The 20670-nt window shown below is 37.6% G+C and overlaps 1 protein-coding gene across 2 annotated transcripts in view; it reads right to left on the bottom strand.

Moving 5' to 3' along the window:
• GABRB2 (gamma-aminobutyric acid type A receptor subunit beta2) overlaps positions 1-20670 on the bottom strand; it is a 290248-nt gene that overhangs the window by 86667 nt on the left and 182911 nt on the right. For both annotated transcript variants that reach the window (XM_075209876.1, XM_075209877.1), the window contains exon 5: positions 6879-6961. In XM_075209876.1, the coding sequence (XP_075065977.1) occupies positions 6879-6961 (83 nt within the window). The remainder of the gene's footprint in view (positions 1-6878; positions 6962-20670) is intronic.

Here is a 20670-nt window from a genome sequence, read left to right as displayed (position 1 = left end):
ACTAATGTGATTGCATTTTATGGGATTTTACTCATTTATTTTTATTAAACATTATTAAGCTAGATATTCCTTTTCTTTTTTTATATGTTGATTTATAGAGTTCTTATCTGATGTCATGCCCAGTCTGGATTTAAATAATTTATTTATAGGACAAACAGATAATATGCCTGCGTAGCATAGCCAATCCCATAAAATTTCAGTGGTGAAAGACAATCAATCAGCTTAGCTTCAGTATTAATAAGCTGGGCTAAGGGCATTCTTCATCTGCAAATTTCCATGCTATTGTATTCTGCAGTTAACTACTGACAAAAAAATGTATGGTCTACAACCAGATAAATGCAGTAAATTAAATATAAATTTAAGCAAAACCTTGAAATTTCCAGATACTATATTTATAATAAGAAGCACAGAGAAGATATATGAGGCTAGGCAAAATCAATCTTGTGACTCACAAAGATAAGTCTTTCTTTGCAGGTCAATGACGTAAATGTGTTAGAAATGTATTATAGATAAAGGATGTTATTAGAATGACTTCCATTGTTATGTATGTGACATATGTTCTATTATCATATTATATTATTAGGTGGTTTGGTTACCTTTATGTTTCTATTTTAGCTTGAGGACTAAATTTATAGCACTCTATCTCTTTATGTCACTTGATGTGTAATATATTACAATTAGTTACAATTATATGATGTATTAATGCTTGCAGTTTAAAACAAGAAGCTGTATAGAGAATATGTAATCATTCAAATCAGTCCCTGTACCAGTGGAACTGACATTTTAACATTCCTAACACTCACGCTAGAGTTCATTATTGTCAGAAGCCACTTAACCAAGCAGTATGTTTTTGGACTATGAGAGGAAGCCAAAGCACCTGGAGGAAACGCACGCAAGCATGGGTTGTATATACAAACTCCACACAGATAGGGCCCTGGTTGGAATGAAACCCATGACCCCAGCACTGTAAGGGGGTAATGCTACCCACTGTGTCACTGTGCTGGTGCATGTAAAAGATATTGTGCTAGGAATATAGAAGGAATTATCCTGTAAAAAGCTAAACCAATTTCCTGACAGCAAGTTAGGATTTTTATGATAGAAACTACACATTTATCCATGATTAAGAAGTGCATATAGGAATATGCCAATTTATATAACGCCAACATTCCTTTTACTGTATATACTGAGTAAAGTGTCCCTTTCCCTATAAATACTGGACCAATATTCAGAAAGATTGCAGATTCATTTAAGAGAAAGCAGTGACTTACCTTTATGAAGTGATGTTGTCAGTTCCTTGGTTGTATTCACATGACTATTGGTTCAGTAAGCAAAATAACTGCAACTACAGTTTTCAGGAGTAAATGACATCTATACTCATAAGTTATGCTCTCTGTTCCAAAGCAGGAGACACTTCAGATTGTGTGTGTACCATGATGTTCCCCTGACAGAGGGTAACAATGGAGTTGCCTTCAGCACAACATTTAACAGTGTTAGGCACTGTCACACAGCCCTTTGCCTGGGAAGGCACTATTATCTTCTTCATTGCTATTCTGTCAGGAGTGGTCAAACAGTTGATCCTGATCTACCAGTTGATTACGGCTGCTTGTTTGGTAGATTGCTGGACAGTGGTGTATGTCTGTGACTAGTCAGATAACCATAGGACTTATGGTTATCTGGCTCAGTCCAGTCACCTCCCATTGCTTGGTGACCGTCTCTCCTCCACTTTCAAGTCCATTAGGCTGCTTACATCACCACAGCACCTGGATCAGATGTTATAGGCTGAATGATTGTAGCTATCAGGGCAGATGTAACCGTTTCTAAAATCACAGCTTGTAAAGGAAATTTTGAAGAACTTCCCTAATATTGTAAAAGCTGTAGAAAAATATGATGCAAGCAGCTGCACATGTGACACATTTAATACTGAAGTAGAAATTCTTTGGCAAGAACTAGAGAATGATTCTAAGAAATTAAGCAACTTGAGCCAACCTTAGTTTTCATATCATTTTCATTACCTGATGCTGACATAAAAATCTGCAACTACCTCCTCTATAGTCAATATGAATTTGTCAGATTTAATGGATGTATTATTAAAGCTGTAATGTGATATGCTTTTGAAAGCAAGAGCTCCTAAAAAATCTAGAATTTACCCCATGATGAACCCAACCTTGAGATCAATAGCTCTTCATTTGACCACATTTGTTAGATCAACCTACCTTTGTGAAGCAGCCTTCTCCCAGATGAAGATAATTAAATCAAGATATAGAAGCTGTCTGACAAATGCACATTTAAAATACTGGCTTATTTTGGATAAGTAATTTTGTAACGGTCTTTCAGTAAGTTAGCGAAAGATATGTAGGTCCTGATTCATTAAGGACCATAAATGCCGATATGTTGCGCAAACATATCAAATTTTGCACAAAATTGCACTGTGCATGCTCAGAAAAGGACTCTAGGCCAGTGAACGCAAGCACATCCAATTCAACTTCAAAGGCAATGGACATTTCCGACAGCCTACGTTTTCATTGTCGGAATGGGGAAGGGAGGGGCATATGAACGTAGTCAAGGGCATGCCAAGGTTCAGCGCAGACACATCTGTATGTGATTTTCAGACAGACACAACACAGTGCCCTGTGTCTGTCTACATACAGCAAGTGTTTACACCCGTATTCAACTAGAAAATGTTTCTGTAAAATACGAATTGCATTCACTCTGCATTCTTTAATGAATGAGGCCCGTAGTGTTATCTATCAACTTCATAGTTGGGGTCCTCCATGCTATTTGTTTTCATCACTGCTGTCATTTTGACTACCTTGTATGTTCCTGCTTCACTGCAGAGCAATGTGGTGCCTTAAAGACCTATGATAATAATTAATGACCTAATGTCCCAGCAGTAAATGATTGAATGATAATGTAATATCATATAACATATAAGAATAAATTAAAAATACGTGCAGTGCTGCAAGCCCCCCCCCCCAAAAAAAATAGCATTAATTAGTTCACCGTGTGTGCGTTTCATCGCCTTACCATATCCTGAATAAGATAACCAACTTATATAAAATAAAGACACAGAGACTTGAGTAAAGTGGCAAACTGACGTATTTTATTATAACCTAATTAAACCTGGTGGCGGAGAAAGATCACTGTGGATCAACTCCAGCGATACCCAACCAAGCGTGGACATGGCAATATAGCCTTAAATCCACCCACTTCTCTCATAACCCCACTGTTTGGCCGGCCCTAACCTGGCGTCAGAGTAAACTGCACTCACCTCACTACTCACTCCCCCTCCCTCACTGAGCCGGGCGAGGCCCCTCCCCATGGAAGGGACAAGAGTTACCGATTGCCTTGTAAGGGGACAGATACCTGCGGCCAATCACGATAGAGCTGTATATATCAGCCGCTGATCGCAGTGCCTTCCTGCTCCACCAACTAGATATAAGCCCTAATGACCAGGTTAAACCAACCAACATTACTAAAACTTAAACCAAAATGGCGTGGGTGGGTGGGAATTTGCCAGCCGAGTGACTCACACCAGGAAGTACAGGATACTATACAAATCCATAAGACCCTCCCCTCAACCTCATTGGTCGGGTCTACATCATTGTTAACCCCTTTGGGTAAGTGCAAGCTCAAATGCAACACTGTCACTATTTAATAGCGTTCGTCTATAGGGGACTCTCTTGTAATATTTCTCCATCAATCTGGAAAATTACATTTCAATTTTCTAATAGTGTGTGCCTGCAGGTGTAGTAATAAAATGCAGTACACCCAAAAAAACACAATGGGGGTCCCATTGTGGTTATTTCAGAGATATTGCTTTAAGAAAATGTATTTTTCTTATACTGTATGATTGCAGTGGTTCTGATTAAATGAACAAATTGGTATAAAATCGTGATTAATCAGAAACACAGCAACAGCTGTCGCCTTAACACTTCTGAGTCCAATGGTTGTAAGCAAGAAATGTGAACAGACACATATCATATGGTCACAGCGCAAGTAAATTAAGCATAATCAGTTGGTAATCTGTAATCAGACAATCAGTAGGCAACCAATGAAGTGTATAGCTAATGCTACTGATCTTAATCATCAACAGTGTGGATTTTGCACCAGTTGTCAAGCACCTGCAAGTGATACACTTCCTGACAGACGTATCTGCATCTATGACCAGTTGTGACTCCGATGTATTTATGAGAACACATCCTTACACTGTACTTGGCCTATGCTAGCACACCCCCTTCTCTACCCTGGTCCACCTCTTTAATGTCATAGGCCTAAGAATCTGTATACTTATTGCACATTTTCTGTACAGAATGCGTATATTGGGCACTGAGAAAAAAGCATACATTCAACTCTACATGAGGCTCTATGCTAGAATGCTAATTGTTCTAAAAAAATCAAATATCTATTCATGTTGGATCGTTTATAATAATTGTATTCATTTAAATTGGGATTATATTTCCTTGATTTATGATGACATATTGTAGTTTACTGTCCTTTATATTCCCTTAAAAGGAACAATCTAGTTTCATCAACAATCCCATGTTTGAATATAGAAACCTAACCTACTAGTTTAGCAATGAAATAGCTGGTATCAAATGATATATGTTTCTAATTGTGAGGTTATTCTGCTCCTGAAGCTTCCTGCTTGCGGTACAATACAGCTTGACTTTCCTGTCAGTTTGCCAATGGTCACTAGATTTCATGTCACATACAGGGGTGGGGTACGTTTTTCCGACTAGAATAATGTCTACAATACTTAAACTTACGTAACAATTCTGATTAATATAAGGGCGACAAGGAGGAAATGGAGTCTTACCATACAACAGACAGACAACACTCCCGACACACTTCAATTCCGGCAGATGTAAATTACGACTGTATAAAATGTCTGCAGTGTAAATGTAGTCACTTACGATGGGCAAAGTGAGATTACTGGGTTGATGGCGGCAATGGGCAGACCAGCCGACTGGATTCCATTATACAGGCGGCGGGTCTAGTCATTGCCCCTTTACTTACTGACCCACCCGGCATTAGTGCTAGCATAGTGGGAGAGACCATGGTCTTGATGACCTTAGGTTTATCAGGACTGACCTTGGCCAATAAGGTACCCACTTTGGCCTTAATGGCAAATACCCATTTTTGCTGTGATAGGGCTATTCTCTGTTTAATAAATAGAGCCCTATATGTGCTGGGCGATAGACACTTAATAAATGCTGGTGGTTTCCAGAATGCAGCCACATTTAGACACATCTCTTGGAATAAACAGAGAGAATTAACTTACCAATTTACCAACAAAGCAAAATATCCCTTTCCAGTGCCTGCGCAACATGGTAAGCCCAATAAGCACAGTTACCTCTCTGCTGGCCCACCTACGTGATACTGAACAATCATGGGGGTATGGTGGAGTGGTGCATATAGCAAGAAGCACCAAAGGGGCTTTTCGGTGCATGTGCCAACTCCAGGTGGGGGGCACTGGAGATCCCAGCACTGGCCCTGTCCCTTTCTATGATGGTTGTGTAACCTTATCTTTTCCATTCTCAATTGATGATTCTCTGACCTCTCTATTGACTTAACTATGAAAAATAGATAAACTAAGTCTCTATACTGTACATTCAAATAGTCAGAGGCATTCTTAAGTGTATTGTAAACATACCATTTATATGCCTAGGTATACTCATTTCTTGCAACTATGTAACTATGGTTACACAGTCTAATGGAACAAATTAACATGAACCTTAGAATACTATTCTCTTTTACAAACACACAGTGGAGGTGAATGGTGATTCTAGGAGCCAAGTGAACACTTTTGGAAGCCAGTGGAAAAAAGTTAAACATTGTGATACCTAATCCACAATAGGGAGAAAAGAGAAGTAGAATGCAACCAAATAGTTTACATGGACAAAAGAATGCTTTATACAAAAAGAGAACAATAGGTTGATATGGACTTGGTTCAGTTTTAACAGTGTGTAAGAGCTGGTTGAATTATTATAGTCTGAGCATTCTTTAGTTTCGAGGTTCTCAAGAAAATATTAATGGACTACAGCAAGTGGAGAGTTCAGAACTTGCAAGCTCTTCAGAAAGATCAATATATCATGATATGCAGATAGCAAATATATACTATGTGCTATACAATAACTTCTTAGCCACAGTGTAATGCTAAAATTAAGTTGCAAATCCCACCAAGGATGACAAACAGGACAATAGAATACACATTGCTCAAGAGAATGTACTGGGTTTTCCAGTTGCAGATATAATGCTGTATGTATTTTATGTAGTGCAATAGCTGAGATAAATTTGAAGGCGTTAGACAGGAATGAAGGAGAGAATCTGTTAGTCTTGTTAAAAAAACAGTATATAAACAAATATGAAATACATTACCTATGCCAATCTCTGGCATGGATGAGGTAGGTACTACAATTCTGATACACTGCATTATACACTACTTGGAGAATAAAGTCCCAAAACTCCTTAGAGGTGCCGGTACACTAGACATTTACATCATTAGAATTATTTGCTTCCATTATTTAGTTTTTTCTGTCTCCTTTTAAACAAATTGAATAGGATTCAGTGCACAATATGCTGTGCAGGACACCTCACAACATGAGACTATTACTAGCATTCACCTCAATGGAGAAGATGTGCTAATTACTACTAGCCGTTAAACATGATAAGCTATCCGATGCATCATAACCTACTCAAACTGTTAAAATCTAATAAACTACTACCTCAAATCTCTAAACCCACACAAGCAAACAGTTCAACAATAATATACATAACTTAAAAGCAAAACACACATGGATAGCAAGTTCCATGTAAAGTGTGTTCCAATAATTCACTGTGCATGATGTAAAGAGCACAAGAAGCGCAGTCTTACTTACAGCTTTCGATTTCTAATGTACAATTTTGTTCATCTAGTGGATATCTTCTCAGATCCATCATGCATGCAGCAGTGGTTGTAATCCTGGAAAAAAAAATGACAGGCATTTTAACTGATTGCATCCAAGGACAGGCAAATGAGTCACTAATTTTACAATTATTTAATTTTAAAGCTAAACCAATGCATACAATAATACATTATTACATATATATCTCTATAAATAATGTAAGCACCAGGGAAGATAAGGTAAGAATGTGATGATTGTATTGACAAAAATGGTCAATACAAGCAGGTTATTTTCACCTAGGTCAACATGATTTAGTTTTGACACTAGTAATTACAGACTGAATGGCAAACCAAAATGAAACATTTAAGACACACAATGCATTTTAACTGAAAGTATATAAAGTTGGTAATGTGCTTTCAGAAATGACCATAAAACAGACATGTCAATTAAAGGTTTATTCAATATTTTTGAAGCAAGTGAATTGACCGAAAATGTTAACTGTAGTCAAAACAAAAGACATTACAAATGATAATATTGCATTGTATGGTTTGATTTCAAGACATACAGTAGATATAACAAAATTATTGCTGTGACTGTTTGGAGGGAGGGAAATATGTTTTGAGTAAATGGGTATACTGTTAATTTAATGTTAGGGCTGATTGGAGGGAAATAGGTCTACTTATTAAATGTGAATATTATTATTGTGGGGAGTAGAGGGAGGCATAATTATAAAACGTGAGTGCTATTGTTTTAACACCGGTGCTGGTTGAAGTTTTCTAAATCTCATGTACCCATTTTTTTTTCGAAATAGGGCATCCAATATTCCAGGATCAAGACAAGAAGGAACTGAGCTAAAGAAACCAGCTGCTACAAGTGGTGAAAGTGACCAAGACAGGTAGGAGAGAGCAGGACAGTCTGCCAACTGTCCTGAATCTGATGGGACAGCCCTGAATTTGAGTGATTGTCTCACTTAGTCAGGATTTGGTCCGACTGCAAGGACAGTTGGGAGGTATGTCCCGCTTCACAACATACTGTTTGTGAAGGCAGAGCTGTGTGCTTCTAACAGTAGTGCACACATTATTGCCTGTGTATTTGTCTAAAATGATACCCATGTTATATAATAAGGACCCTGCTGTCTTAAATACCCTGGGCCCCTTGAGCCGTAATCCACCTCTGGTTAGGGGAAGGGAACTGATATCTGCTCCCAGTTCCCGGACAGGACACAGACTGCAGAGCAAGAAAAGGAGCTCTAAGTATCACAAGATTTAGTAATCTTGTGAGACAAGGAGTTTAAGAGTTTCACACCAGACAGAGAAAAGTCATAAATCCCCTCTATCCATTATATTGATATGGTAGATAATCCCTTGTTAATGAGGGGAGGTGCATCTACACATCATTATAGTCCATAAGAAAAGTTAGAAGAAGAGAAAATGTGTAATTAGGGCACTCATGACAAACTAGTCATGAGTGCCCTAATTACACATTTTCTCTTCTTCTAACTTTTCTTATGAGACAAGGAGCTTCCCTGCTCACTCTACAGGAAGTTCCCACACTTATGGATGTAAGCAGCACCAGAAGCATAGATAAGTACAGTGGGCTGGGGGTATCATAATGTGCCTGGGGGGTGGCGTGATGCGGCTGGGAGGGCGTGATAAATGTAATGTTTTATAATAATGTATGTAACAATGCCCCATGTTGGCCACACCCACAACACAATGTGGTCACACCCTTTTCGGCACCGCCGCTGAGCGGCGGCACACAGTTTCTTTCCTGCTGGAACTGAGGTGGGCCTGTGTGCTTTAAATGCCAGGGCTGATTTTTAGTCTCAGTCCGGCCCTGCTAGAGACAGAGAGATGTGTGTGAACACAACACAGCAAAGGTGTCAGGTCATAGCATACAACAAAAAGCAAACACAAGGCTAGAAATAATTTTGGGTCAATGACAGGGATGAAACATTGCTGGCCCCATAGAAATATTTGGGTAGGAGCACATTTTTCCACCCCTTGTCACTAGGTTTATGTAGCTCTTTTGTAGAAAGTCTAAGAGAGCTTTTTTTTTTAGAATAAAGTGTTTTTATCATTTAGATTTTTAAGGGACAGTACAACAAAACAAATTACATAACAAAACATACATACCCAATTCCAGAATAAGTATTCTAAAAGTTATTGTCACTTTTAACATATAACAGACTAAGATATTAATTGACTCTAATCAGATTAAGTATTTTCATTGATAAAAATGTACAAAAACAACCTAAATAAATGAGGTTAAAACTAAAACTGAAACCAAAGCTAAAGCTAAAGTTGTGCAGGGCTGTTACTAATATCATAACTGGTGGTTCGCCATACACATCAAATCATATCATCTTGGAAGGGGAGGACAGCAAATTGAGACACATACCACTGGTGCCAGATTTTATGATACTTGTGTAAGGCCTTTCTACTATTGTACATAAACCATTAATGCCTACATATCTCAGTAACTAAATTAGTCCAATGATCAACACTGGGAGCCTCTGGCACCATCGAACCCTTAGCAAGGACCACCTTGGCCAGGGAGGACAATATAATTATATATTTGGAGAGTGGCTTGTCTAAATTCTCATCTAATGTAATATCAAACAAACATATCTTGGGGCACATAGGAGGGGTGAGAGGTAGTGTAGAGGAGATGCGATCCCATATATTACACCAAAATGATTGAACAACTGGGCATGTCCATATTAAGTGCCAAAAAGAACATACAGGGTCTCCGCAATTAGGACACTCAGAGGAGGTGCGAAATCTCATCATGTGTAGGCTAGAGGGGGTTAAATACACTCTATGTATTATATAAAAATGTATTTGCTGGAACATGAGACACGAGGTGGCATCTGTACCACCTATCACCAAGCTCCATTCGTCATCTGAAAGGATGCCCAAATCAGTCTCCCATATATTTGTCAACTGATCCTATCCTCTCAGAAACACCTGAGGCAGTAATGTGGCATACAACACTGATATTAATTTGCATACAACACTGATATTAATTTACAGGAACCTAGAGAACTCATCACATTTTTTAAAGGGGAGTCTAGGATCTGTGGCTGCTCTCTAGGAAATTGAGCGTTAATGGCATGCCTCAATTGCAGATATCTGAAGAACCGGTAGTTAGATAACTGGTAAGTGGACTTTAGTTGCTCAAATGATCTTAAGTGACCATCTATATATATTTGACCAATAGTATGCACTCCTGCTTTTATCCACATCATTGTATCTTCTAACTTCACCAATTCCCCAAAATCAGAATTTTGCCACAGAGGGGAGTCTGGATCCAGCCCTTCACCTCCCAAGAGCGCATGTGACACTGACAATATCATTGAGGCCTGTCTTATAATTGGAGCCACCGCACTTGGTTTGTGTAGGATCGAGATGGCGTCCAGGATGCCAACAAAATATCCGGCTGCTCTGCACTCCAGCAATTAAAGCAGTTTTGTGATATCCCGTTTTTACTTTTCAGAAAGTAATTATTCAAATTAAGGGTGATTAGACTCTGCTCTTTAAACATAGAGTGAAAGGTGACTGTGTGACATTACCATAACAAGGGGAGTACAGGTGAAGAATGACTGCAAATTTTCCTCCATAACAGAAAAGAATGAATGAAAGAGACAGGGAGATTGCTATTTCCTTTGTGACTGGTATCTTGGAGACAGGCAATGCAAACAGGAAATCAAAAAGAGTTAAAGGAAAAGCAACCAGAACTGAATAATGTTAAAATGTTGCTGAAAGTGCCCAAGCCAGGAAATGGTGTTTTCAAGGGGCTATACTCTCCTTAAAGATAGCATGCAGAACTAAGAACACTACAAATAAAAGTATTTCGGAAAACTAACTGGTACTCCATACCATCTACTCAATGCTACCCATATAGTTGGCTCACAATAACTTGTTGCATCCATCTTTTGCATTTTACCACATTTTATTGTCTTACATTAATGGTTTTCCATTGTTTGTGTGAAGTGCCCATGGAGTTGTTGTCCCAATACTCCCATAGAAAATTTCCTACATTTCTGCTATGGGATTCTACATCTGTGTCACGGTAGTCATTGGCCTATTGCAAGCCCCCCTAAAATGTGTCCTATTTGCATGGATGCTCAGTTTTGAAAGTATTCCTGTTCTAGAAATCTTCAGGTGTTCCATATTTCCTCCATTGCTTTACAATGGTATTGACAGTGCTCCGGACATAGAGATGAATGAAGCTGTATCCAAATGTTACTCAAATTGAATTTAGTAGTAGACCAGGTTATTTAGCATTGGTGCTTTGCCATTCCGCACTGTAATTGTAAATTCCATATTTTGCACAATTTATAGTTTATAAAGCTGGGAACAAAAACAGCGTCAATTCATTCTGCTCTGTGATGTGGTTGAACACATGCAGAACAAAAATACTAATGGGTATTCTGCATATAACAAATTTCACCAGAAAAATGAGTGAAATTGTACAGCCAAATGCAGAATGAGTCAAACAATAATATCATTGGAAAATGCTGCTTGTTTCTCTCTGGATGATTTTAAATAGCCCTGAATCCTTCCCCTGATTTTCAGCAACCTTTTCACAGATTTACTTTGAATGTTCTTTTGATCTTCATGACGAAGCTCTTGTTTGGAAATGCACTAAACATCAGTGGTATCAATCACAGACAAGTGTATTTTTTTACATCAATTGAGATACTTTAATTGTATTAATTAATTATGCGACCCCTGAAGACAACTGAGTGCTCACAGGTTTATTTAAGTGTTTTTTATTAAAAGGATGACTATTATGCAATCAACAACTGTCTGTTTTTATTTGTAATTAATTCATTAAAAAAAGCTGTTGGAGCTTTTTTTTTTATTTGACATTATTTGTGTGAATCTGTGGTATGAATTATATATCCATTTTGATTCCATAAACTAAGAAAATGTAAAAATGGCAAATGAGGTGAATACTTTTTAAATCCACATATAGTTATATATTAACTAAATTCAACTGAAAAATATACAATTAGCACATTACTATATGTATAAGCCTTTATCTTTCATTTATATAACATAACAATATAACACATGTGTGAAGATTATTCTTTTGTCTTTTGATGTCATTGTTTGCAATGCTTCTTCACAAAATTTCTGTTCCTTTGTATACTATACATGTTTGAGCTATTTCCCAATCCACCACTAGCAAAGTTTATATTTATTAGGAACAAGTGTGTTTTAGAAGGTATAATATAAATCTTACCTTAATTGACATGGATATTTGAAGTTACTGTAGATATCCATGACAGTCAAGGTGATTTTTTAATTTCTCGTCATAAATAATTACCTATAAAACCTGACTTTTTAATGATCTTTAGCCATTTTTTAACACCGTTGTCAGGTTTCCAATCCTACGCGATCTCCATGAAAACTCCCCTTGGTGATAATGTAGAATTACTTAATGCCTTCTACACTTTACAAATGACTGCTCCAAAGAGGAGCCCTCAGTGTAATGATTTGAAAAGCAGTATATATATATATATATATATATATATATATATATATATATATATATATACATATACAAGTTAACCCGTGCATGATACTCATGCATTCTAGTCAAATCAAGCTACTTAAGGTGTTAAAAAGGTTCTTGTCATGCATTTAGGGCTAGGCCAGGCCTCCTCAGGGGAAGAGCGTTACTTCCCGACGTAAGCGCCCTTTTTTAACGTGGTTTTGTCCACATGTCACCACCTCATCATTCTTCTCCATCATCTCATCCTTCATCTTCATCGCCACATCCTTAATCTTCATCGTCTTACTGTTCTAAAACCTCTCGATACACAACGTTTCTGCTAAACACCTTATCGCTGTACTCAATCAGTCTTCCTTAAAGGGCAGTATTCATAACCTGCACTTTCACATCACTGCTTCTCCGTACTCGTGAAAATGCGACATACAATTGTCCATGACCCAACACAGGCTCTGGTAAATAAATACCCACACGGTCAAGAGTTTGAGCCCTCAACTCGTAAATTTAGCCTTTACTACCCCTCCCACGGGGGAAGGAGGGATGATGGAAGTTAACTGACTTCACTATTATAATTTTTTTGTCAAATAATGTCAGTATACCAAATTTCAGGTCAATTGGATGAGCCCTTTCTGAGAAAATAGTTTTTTCCACACACACACACACACACACACACACTAACCCATGCCGCTAGGCTTATATATAATATATATATATATATATATATATATATATATATATAATCTATCTATTCATCTATCTATAGATATATATATATAAAGATATATATATATATATATATATATATATATATATATATATATATATAGATAGATAGATATAGATATAGATATATATAGATAGATAGATAGATATAGATATATATAAAATCTATTTTAAATTGTATTAAACAATCTCCAACAATTGTTCTTCTTTTTATCTATCCATGAAAAATTAAGACTAAAGCATATGTAGGAATTGGAGAGAAAATTATACAGCAAGTCAGGTTGCATTCAACGTACAATGAACACAGCTTGACCTGATCTCATCATAGAGATCAATGATGTCAGTACACACTGACACTTCTTCAAGCAACGACTGGACCTTGAATGCAGTTTGTTGCATTCATAATGTTGTCTGCTCTTGAAAAAATGTAAGAATGATTTTTGCCATCAATTGAGATTTTTCCTACACAAAAAAGAAAAACCTTTACGTGTGTGATTTTGTATTAAAATTCATCCTTTGAAAAGCAGTTTGCATTCAAATGCTGAAACATCACAGGATTAATTTATATAATGTGGAACATTACATAGACATGAAAATGGCATCAGCAGACCTGAATTGGCATTTTAAAGATTTGTTTACTGTTTTTTTACATCGAAACTTTGTAAACTAACCTTAGAATATATTTAGTTTAAGAATAAATTCTTGCAAGCAAGTGTGTGCTGCTCATTCGATAATGAGCAATTCCTCGATAAGCAATTGCTTGAGAGGAGCTCACCACTTGATCTAGTTAGAAAAAATCCATCACTTTCCCCACTTATACTCCTAACCCCCTTTAGAGCTTATCCCTAATGCTAGCAAACCACCAGCAGCCTAACCTTAAAATCCACTACGACTAACTTAATCCTACGCTTCTGACCAGCAGCTTAAACCTATCCCAACCCTGTAACCTAATGTTATACTTCTCTTATTATACTTCTTAAATCTGGCAGAAGCTTCTACAAGGTCAAAGCCGCAACATCAAGGAGACTGGAGCCAGGAAGAAACATAGGTAACAGCAAGAAGGTAAGAAATGTGTTTATGAGCAATAGCTGATGTAAATTAGCCAGCAAGCATTAGATATATCAAGCAGTTGACTCATTTTTTTTCAAGGAGTCAGCAAGTAATTGCATGTAAGTAATTATTCACATACAGCTGTTGCCATTTAGATATATAGGAGGTTACTTATAAATAAATGCAGAATGGAGCAATTAGCTTTGATCGGTTTAGCGCCAGGCAAAGTATATATACATAAATAAAAAATAAAAAATGCTCTAACAAGGTAAAATAAACACTATTTATGAACATATGTGTGCTTCACTTTAAAGCCAATTTGTAGACATTTTGATGCTACAATAATAAAACAATAATAAAAATAATACATTTTATCCATCAAAGCCAATTCATAGACATTTTGAGGCTACAATAATAAAACAATAATAAAAATAATACGTTTTATCCATCAAAGGATCCAAGATGACCTGAAAAGTCAACAATAACCTACATCCCTTTTTAAATATGAAGAATTACAACTAGCATTCACTAATTTCCAAGATGAAAACTGATTAACTGTGCATAATTTACTTTGATGGATGCTCCATTATTTAGGCTGCATGCTATCAAACTGCATGTTAATGCTACATTAAAATGCTAAACTGCTGAGTGAATCTATTAGAAAAATTGTAGCAGGTGTTATAAATGCTAAGAGATTCACACTAAGTAAACTAATTTTATCAAAAATATTTCTAGACTATTTATAAGCACTAATGGGCAATATTTCTGAAGAGCAGTATGGGCATGATTCATTAAGGAAAGTAAGGCAAAAAATTTAGTTTTCTCCTGGGCAAAACCATGTTACAATGCAAGGGATGCAAATTAGTTTATTATTTTGCACATAAGTTAAATACTGACTGTTTTTTCATATATCACACAAATACTTGATATCTTTATTTGTACACTGAAACGTAAAGTTGATCTACAACATGCCCTACCCCAACTATAAATCTGTCCCCACATTTTAAATTTAGCCCCCTCTCCAATGCAACATGGTTTTGCCAAGGTTCAAAGTCGCAAATTTTTTTTGCTTTCCTTTCCTTAATGAATCAGGCCCACTATATCTAAAAAAATCAGACATGCATATGTATAATACGCTCAATAGTTTTGTGTGAGTCATTTAATATGAAATATGGATCGTCAGTCACTTTAAAACTTGAAGGTGCATCAATTGGCGTACATATTTCAATACTGCTATTCAATATATAATACGGTATACACACCCCACAAAAACTGCCCACTCTTAAGGCCTCGTGTAGAGTTGGACACCTCAATTGTAGGTGGCCACAAGTGACAGTAAGTGTCAGATATGACTCAGTCTACTTATGACCGCAATCATAAAAAGGGCTTTGTGAGCACGTACAGAAGTAAAAAGTCTACATGAGTCCCTTAATTGGAAAGGAAAAAAGCCCACATTGATTAGGAGACATTGCATGATAAATATGTGATTCAGTACATGTTTTCTAACCTGCAATAATCATAGACAATTAACAGAATTGTGATACTGCAGTCCCACATCACAGAAATAAAAACATGGCATATATTAAATGCTAAGCTTAATGCAATACTATTGATCTGCTTGTGGCACTATAATAATATAAAATATTTAGTCCAAGGTTCTTCCTGGCCCCACGGTGCATTAGAGATCTTATAATAAATAAATTACCTCTGACCTGCGACCAGGTGTTCTTTCCAGAAGAACATGGCATTAAATGGGAATGCTATAAAATTGATTAATTCATGTGACTTTATAGATAATAAGATGATTAAATAATAAAATATTGTTATTATTATCCAGAATACTTGGAAGACTTTGTGTTTTCCAGGGAAGTTTTTATGCAACACTCCTAAAATCTACTATAATATATTTAAAAAATGTCCCACACATTCCTCTACTAAACGATAATGCAAACTCAAAAATGCTAAATCACTATTTTGCCTAATTACAATGAATAAACTTGTTACCATAATTTACCGAAATACCTCTAGATACTTAAAATACAAATGAGCCAAGCATAAAATTGTCTTCTGATACTAGGTAATTTTGTTAATATTCCTGAGGCGCTGCTTTAAGAAAAACTTCATATCACGTCAGGTGTGTTTCCCAAAACGTAATGTTCAAATTCCCTGAAAGACATTTTTTCTGCCACCAGATGCCCCTTTGTGAGAATTTTGCTATACATGTGTTTACTAAGCTTTGTGAAATAAACTACTATGTTTTAAATGAAATCTATGGACTGAGCGGATCTGTCAGTCACTTGCAGAAGAAACAAAACAGTGACCGACTGTTACCTCTGCTTAGATGCTGTAATAATAAACAATAACAAAAATAGGGCAATGTGGCCCTTACATCATAGAGGAATCAGCCGGAGGTGGTTCCCTCTGTAACAGGGAGATCAGAAGTGTTGTGATCCCTTGCTATAGTGAAAACCAGGTCTCCATGAGAGGGAGGGGGGCAAATAAACAGCATGCATCACCCCTGCCGGAGGCTACCAGTTCAGCACTAAAAAGTATTGGGACTCCCTCTGACCCTCCTAGGTTATGTAGGTTTTGATAGCTAACAATATTGGGATCACTGGAGTGGAACCTCTTGCAGTCCTAAGACCCCTGTCCATAATGTTAAAAGTGTCAAAACCAATGGCAGCAGATTCAACTAGTGTTGGTTTAATCTGGTTGAGTGTTGGCTAAAAGACAATTTGACATGTGCTACAATTGCAGGTCTTCTGTCCTAAATCTTCAACTGGAACACTTAGACATGGTTCACATTTTCCCAATAACCCCATATAATGTTATAATGCAACCATATAGCCTCATAATGCTACCATATAGTACAATAATTCTACCATATAGTGGGAAAGGTCTACAGTACATCCTACTGAAATCCGAGTGGATTGAGTTTACTAAGGAATACAATCATATAGCTGGGTAACCAATCACAGCACTAAAGTTGGCCAGTATCTGCCTGACTATTCCTTGGTGAATGGAACTTGCTAGCTAGCTCTACAGGGTAGATCATGTGGTAAGATGTAATCACAGGTTTGAGTATACAGACCAGTCTATAAACTATACACAAATGTGAATGAATAAATAGTGTAACACAGAACAAAACAGTGAACGATTTCAAATAAGAAATAATAAATAATCTTTTCTCAGAACAAGGAACTAATATTGAATCACAAATATTCTAGAGAGCCAGGATACAAAATAGACCAGGAAGAGGCAAAATTACTTTTCTTCTTTGTGGGCCTCTCACATATTGAAAAGAGTTCTGGTCACCCACGAGTCCATCAATAATTGACAGTTTCACACCTCAAGTAATTTCCCACATCCCAGTAGATATGCCTATTGAGTTCAAAGGAGGTACCTAAGGTTTTTTATAATGTAAAACGGTATAGGAAATTTGGTCACCGTGATTACTGTTAAAACTATTTTGAAGGGTTTGGATCCATGACCCTGTTGTTTGTAACCATGCACTGCTGCCGCAGCTCAACTTATCAAACATGGTGGAAAAATGTTAATATGTGACATGCGCACCTGGGTAGGCTTCCAATTTAGTTCTGATTTGTTCAACCCTTCAACGAAAACAAAAAATTCTAAGGCCATGAAAATGAATGACTCAAGGGGAAGAATTCAATTCTCCGCTTTTTTCTCATGGAGCTGTGAGCAAAAATCAGCATTGAAATTACTGTAGTAACGGCAATGTGCAGCAATTACCGTACTAACGGTAATAATGAGCACCCTGTGTTGTTCTAGTGAACAATGCAGGGTGAATTTTCCCCAAGGGGTGCTGAGAGATCAATATTGTCTCTGCAAAACCTTGTGTGGATAAAGGATCGACTGAAAGAGTTACCATGTAAAGGGCATTATTGGGTCTTGGGCATAGCTTATATATATATATATATATATATATATATATATATATATATATATTATTTTTTTTCTATTGCTCATCTGTTTCAGTGGGGCTACATCTATAGTGCTTCACATACCAATCACCATACCCTATCCTGTACTGAGGAATCTTAATAAAGATGAATCAGTCCGCCCTTAAGTGGATTTTCAAGATGAGGAAATCTTGTTATGACTTTAAAAACCTATTGATTAAATCATTTATTTAAATGGCTGCCATGTAAAAAGCATTTCACAGACATCTGTGCTTTTGAATAGGATTGGCTTAATTATAAACCAAGAAATATTATGCCATGACAGAATTATGCAATTTCACAATTATTACGAGTAGGCCCTAGGAAAGATGGAACCTAATATATCTCACACTAGCTTTAGTACATGTTTTGTTGTATTTGATAAGTGAGAAAAAAGCTTTTCATTGACATTAGTTTATTGTAAAGTATAATCAGAATCATAAAAGCAAGTTCACAATAATTATATAGAGAATATAAACTAGATTTTTCACATAGAGATTTCTATTCCGATCCAAAATATTTCATCATTTACAATTTATGATAGAACCTTGCGTGATGCAAAAACCTGTATTTCAAAACCAACCTGTGATCATGACTACTTTTATTTACCACATTACAGAAAACTCTTTTTTAGTTCTCCTCTGGCCATTTACAATCAACAGGGTTAATATGGACAGGAGGGCCTGATCAGCCAATAGGCTGACCAGGCTGCAGCCTGGGGCGCTGGAGCCAGGGGGGCGCAGCATCACCGAGATGTTTTTTTTTTTTTCCCCTAAATGTGGCAAGGTGAGTCATCGGGTCCGCCCCTGGTCTAAAGGAGCGGTCCCGACTGTCACTATCACATGACAGGCAGTCTTGGCAGCGATCGCTGCTAGCTGCCTGTCGGTGTGGCCGTGGGCGCTTCTTACTCTGGTCACGTGAGATCAGGACTTTCACATCTCATGTGACCAGAGTAAGAAGCGCCCGCGGCCACACCGACAGGCAGCTAGCAGCGATCGCTGCCAGACTGCCTGTCATACACAGCACTGAAGAGAGGACTCCACAGCAGGTAAGTCCGTTCTAATGTCTCGGGGGGAGGGGCGGCAGATGGGCAGGTGAGGTAGCTAAAGGGGGCAGGTGAGCATGCTGAAGGGGGCAGGTGAGGTGGCTGGAGGGGGGGTGGGGGCGCTACGGCTGAAATAGCCTAGGGCAGCTGGAACCCTTAATCGGGCCCTGATGGACAGAGTTAGCAATGTATTAATTCCCTCTTCCCAATTATACCACACATAAAAAACATCTACTGTAAATGGCAGTAAACAATGACTAATATGGTGTTGTACAGCCATGTTTTCTCTTGCTTTAGAGAATGATTACATGGTGAAAGAATATACAGTTTGCAGTAGGTACTAAAAGTTCATGGTGTTTAGAAATTTCCTATGCTGCATTTTTAAAAGTTTTGTTCTACATGCAGGAAAATCCATACAATGTACTTTCTACTATAATAAAAACAGGATTTAGAGAGGATTTTCCACTACAGCAAGCATAATGTAGTCCTCATGACTAATATATAAATATAACATATTAATATATTCTACTTTCTAATGGAGACCTCTAGTCTTCAGTAAAATTGAATACAAACCACCTCACCCCACTAGATTGCCCCTCTCAATTGTGCAGTTACTCAACCATGGAATATTTTCTGTGCTTTCTTTCAAGTTCCTTCAAAGTGATTAATTAGGAAAACGCTCAGTCCCATGTCCAGGACAGAAGAGAGGCAGTGGAAAACTTATAAAATGTCCTTTTCACATCCTTTCTTACCAATCTACTAATAAATAAAGAAAATGATAAGCAGTTCAGCTAGGACAATGCTCCTTATATGACAGTGAGGGTCATTTACACTCTCGATATAAGTACATAGGGAAACATTTCAACTGGATACACCCTTATCTTTAAATTTAAGTATCCCTTATCCCAAGCATCCGAGAACCTGCGTCCCTTCTGAGCTGATAGAAAGCAATCAACAAACCCGCCCCCGAAGGGCCCAGCCGGAGAGCCATTCTTCCAGCGGTTAATGGGCCTTCCCAATTGCCTGCACCACGTCAGAAGGACCTGCGGACCGACCTGCCTACAGGGCGAAAGCCTATCCTTCCACCGCAGACCGTGCTGTCAGCCCCATGATGCAACCACTCACCTGCCTGCAGGCAGAGCAGCAGTTGCAAGAAGGAGAGGACCGAGCAAGTAAGTAAAAAGGGCAGGGAGGGGGAAATGCACAGCACTTATCTTTTAACTTGTCCTGCAGACTAAGGGAATGAACACTATCATTCAGGGAGATTTATAATGTGCCTATGTGACCTCCCACAGTGCCACAACATGGGCGTACCCAAAGCTCACTTTGCCTGCCCATTCTTATCCCTTTAGGGAAGGGGACAAATAAAATACAGAACACACACCTCAACTTTTAGCAGTTCAAGAGACGCTGACTAGGGTCCTAATGATGACAAATGACCTGGAAGAGCTTAAAATGGGAGGAAGAGGTGAAATGGAGAAGA

The sequence above is a fragment of the Mixophyes fleayi genome, chromosome 4, assembly GCF_038048845.1.
Source record: "Mixophyes fleayi isolate aMixFle1 chromosome 4, aMixFle1.hap1, whole genome shotgun sequence".
In the NCBI taxonomy this organism is placed as follows: Eukaryota; Metazoa; Chordata; class Amphibia; order Anura; family Limnodynastidae; genus Mixophyes; species Mixophyes fleayi.
This window is presented reverse-complemented; position numbering and strand designations above follow the sequence as displayed.